This window comes from Myotis davidii, unplaced genomic scaffold (genome assembly GCF_000327345.1).
Source record: "Myotis davidii unplaced genomic scaffold, ASM32734v1 scaffold1453, whole genome shotgun sequence".
NCBI lineage: Eukaryota > Metazoa > Chordata > Mammalia > Chiroptera > Vespertilionidae > Myotis > Myotis davidii.
This window is the reverse complement of record NW_006284441.1, coordinates 215119-218708: the sequence shown is the minus strand read 5'-3', so window position 1 is coordinate 218708 and position 3590 is coordinate 215119. Positions and strand designations below refer to the sequence as shown.

The following is a 3590-nucleotide window of genomic DNA, read 5'->3' as shown; positions in this document are numbered from 1 at the left end:
TGTAGGGCTGCTTCCGCAGGCTGTACTGGCCGACCAGCGGCAGCCGAGAGAAGCCCTGCGGGTGGGAGCGGAGCTGCAGGGGCAGGCCCAGCGGGGCAGGAGGGGTGCAGAGAGGGGGAGGGCGGAGGCTGGGTGCTCACCGGCCAGATGTTCTCACTGGGTGTCCCCAGCAGCTGTACGATCAGGTCCACCTGGTGGATCTCAGATGTGCCCGGGAGAAGGGGCTTGTGGGCCAGCAGCTCGGCCAGGACGCAGCCCATGGCCCTGCAGAGCAGAGCAGTGCCTCACCTCACCTGTTAGCACCACCCGACGCGGCCCTGGGATGGGCTGGAGCTCCAGAGGTCACACGAGGTGGCCACAGATGGGCCCAGCCGGCCTCTGGTGACTGTAGGGCAGGGCCTCCCGTGGACCGCAGTGCGGGGGCTTCCCTTGGGGGTCCCAGGCGCAGGCCACCTCCCTGAGCTGGGAGCAGAGGCCAGCCCACCGCCCCAGACGGCGCCCACATGACCGCTGCCCTCACCACATGTCGATGCTGGTGGTCTGTGTGGTGGTGCCCAGCAGCAGCTCCGGGGCTCGGTACCTGCAGACAGAAGCGCCCACCTCACGCCCGGTGCTCCTGGCGTCCACAGGGCACAGCGAACCCGTGCAGCCCGCCCACCGGCCACCAGTCTTTCCAGGAGCCTGAGACGTCCCGGGCAGCAGGACTGCTGACACCCCCAAACCCGCCTTCCTGGGAAGCTCTGCGCACACGAGCAGCACCTGGACACAGCTGCCCTTGCTGGACAGCTCCTGTGTGCATCCCAGACAGCACTGGGTCCTCGGGCAGGCCTACTGTCCACCGTCTCATAGACGGGACCGAGTGACATGGCAGGAGGCATCCGACTCCAGTGTCTTCCCTTTAACCACGCCCCTGAGCTGCCTCTAGAAACGTAGTGAGCAGCTCTAGTGAGCCACGTGGGCCGCCCCGTCCTGCAGGCAGGGTAGCAACCACCTTCCCGACACAGAGCCAGGCTGGTGTCCTGCTGCCAGGGAGCTGCACCAGACCCGCCCCAACACGTCCCTCCCCAGGCACACCCAGTCCCAGGGACTCACCACAGAGTGACCACCTTGGGCGTCATTGGCTTCACGGGGATGCCATAGGCCCGGGCCAGGCCGAAATCCGCTGTGACAGAGGCAGGCAGACAGGAGGGAGGTGTGTCACCCAGTGAGGGGCCAGCTCATAGCCTTCAGGGAGCTTCTAAGGATAGATCTGCCCTCCCCCGTCCCCCAGCAAGTGGCAGGCACAGAGACACCTACCTCAGAGCCAGCACCCGCACCCACCTGTCTTCACGCAACCCTTATCGGTCATGAGCAAGTTGGAAACCTTCAGGTCCCTGTGACAGAAAGGGAACGTCAGGGTCCCAGGAAGTGACTGCCACCGGTAGTCTTGTCATCATCACGGTAACACTCGGAACGCTCTCCCACATCTCCTGCGTGAACTTTTTAAATGCGGAGGGCAGGCAGGAAAGGCAGCTCGACACCTGAGCTCTCGAGGATCTGAGAAGTGGCAGAGCCAGGCCTCGAGCCCACATCTAGCTTCCAGCCTTGCCCTGGCTCGCCGCCCAGGGCAGCACAAACTGCCCCAGGGCACAGGGAGCTGCTGCCTGCAGAGTCCTGCTCTGGGCTGAGATGGTCCCCCTTCAGCCCCACCCCCCCAAGTCTGGGCCTTTCCTGGCCTGTGTCACAAGACCCCAGGCAGGCTCTCCACTGCGGGACTTCTCAGAGCCTTGACTTCACTCACACCATCAGAGCAGGAGGTGTTATTCTGTCCTGATGCGTCCCCAGGAGCATGAAGACAGCCTCCACTGCACCGAGCCCGTCTGCTCCTGCTCCTCTCGGACCCTGGGCAGCGGCGCACTGGAAGCCGGGGTCAGTACAGCACAAATGCCCAAGATTCCACCCTCCTCCAGGCTGATGCCATCCCAGCACCTGAGGCCCGGCCCCCATCCAGACCCAGGTCCCCCGAGACTGAGCCCCTCTGGCTCCCAGAGCCCCCACCTGTGGATGATGAAGTTCTGGTGTAGGTACTGGAGACCCCGCAGCACCTGCAGCACGATGCACTTGACCTGCGCAGAGGGCAAGGTCAGGGCGGGCCCTGTCGGGCACCAGTGTGTTGGACAAGGACCCATCAAGAGCCCTCAGGGCCCCACCCTCGCACCTGGGCCTCCGAGAAGGGCGTTGGCATGTTCTCCAGAAGGCTGGCCAGGTCCTGCTCACAGTAGCCCATCACCAGGAAGATGCTGGAAGAAGCAAGGGGAGCACGAAGGCCACCTCAACCTCCTCGCCGGGGGGTGGGGGGGGGCTGGCAGACGGCAGGCAGGGTCGTGTGAGCCAGAACGCTCACCTCTCCAGGTGGTTCCCCACCACCACCTCCTTCAGCTCCACGATATTCGGATGGCGGAGGCGGAGGAGCAGCGTGATCTCGCGAAGGCTGCTGATGGGGACCCCTGCAACCGATTCGCTCAGTAAGCCCACCACAGACAGGAGCCCTGCACCCCGCCCTCAGCGAGCCCTGCCCTACAGTCAGGGCCCCAGTGCTCGCTCAGGAGAACTGAGACTGTCCTCCCTGCGTCAGATGCAAAGCAGCAGCTCTCTGCACTGACCGCTGTGAAGAACGGGCGCTGTGACACCCCAGAGCCCTGCCCCGCGGCAGCCAGGGAGGTGAGGGGTGTGCACACGGGCTGCCTCTGGGCCTGGGGAGGGGAAGGCCCTGTCCGGGGTGAGAGCTGAGACAGATGAGGAGGCAGACGGAGGACTGCAGCCCAGAGGGTGGGGGTGGCGAGCTGGAGCCCTCACAGACCAGCCCCTCCAACCACCACACAGATGCTCCCGGAGGGTCGCCGGGCACTCTCAGTACCAGAATCCAGTCCTCAGGGAGCCTCAGTCAACCTGCACCTTTCTGCCCCGCCCACTCTGAGCTGGAAGGGGCTGGTGTCCCTGCCCTGCTCACCATCCTTCTCCTTGTCCATCCGCACTTTCTTCAGGGCGACAATCTCGTCCGTCTGGGTGTCCCGGGCCCGATCTGGGAGGAAACTCATACGTGGTGGAATGCAACCCGCTCCCGAGCGCACGCCCTTGTACCACACGCCCTCCTCCCGACACCTGGGCTCCCTTTCTCTTTGACAACCAGGAGCCCAGTTGCAACCCAACACCCGTGACCCCACTAGACACGTGCTCCTGGGGAGTCTGCCTGCCTGGGCACAGGGTGCCTCGTTATAAAGAGCTCCCGCTGAGTTTCCCTGAGTGGGTATGCAGATCACCGCTTGGAGCTCTGTTGTTACCACGTTCTCACACCAAATCAGGTACTTTATCTACAAGGAAGCCTTATTTTGGACAAAGACGGCCCCGCAGGGCACTGTGCTGCCTGGAAGATACTTAGCAGTGGGATGCACACCAGGTCCGGCCGCTGCGAGCTCTTCGCGAGTTTTGCACTAACTACTGCAACAGGGCCACTCGTGGTTACCCGGGAGCAGCCTGACGGCGATTCAGGTGTAACCACCTGCACAGGCTTCCATCCCGGCTCCTGCGGCCCTGCCGGCCTCTGTGGGACG

The 3590-nt window shown here is 64.2% G+C and overlaps 2 protein-coding genes across 2 annotated transcripts in view; one reads left to right on the top strand and one right to left on the bottom strand.

The window, feature by feature from the left end:
- Window positions 1-3512, bottom strand: part of CDK10 (cyclin-dependent kinase 10) — a 5202-nt gene extending 1690 nt beyond the window's left edge. The window contains exons 1-9 of the mRNA XM_015572001.1: window positions 2990-3512; window positions 2384-2486; window positions 2198-2279; window positions 2038-2105; window positions 1321-1373; window positions 1093-1162; window positions 521-580; window positions 141-264; window positions 4-55 (exon numbers count right to left, since the gene is read on the bottom strand). Of these exons, the coding sequence (XP_015427487.1) occupies window positions 4-55; window positions 141-264; window positions 521-580; window positions 1093-1162; window positions 1321-1373; window positions 2038-2105; window positions 2198-2279; window positions 2384-2486; window positions 2990-3077 (700 nt within the window). The 5' untranslated portion in view covers window positions 3078-3512. The remainder of the gene's footprint in view (window positions 1-3; window positions 56-140; window positions 265-520; window positions 581-1092; window positions 1163-1320; window positions 1374-2037; window positions 2106-2197; window positions 2280-2383; window positions 2487-2989) is intronic.
- LOC102768865 (charged multivesicular body protein 1a) overlaps window positions 1-3590 on the top strand; it is a 39416-nt gene that overhangs the window by 22838 nt on the left and 12988 nt on the right. The gene's annotated exons all lie outside the window — the stretch shown is intronic.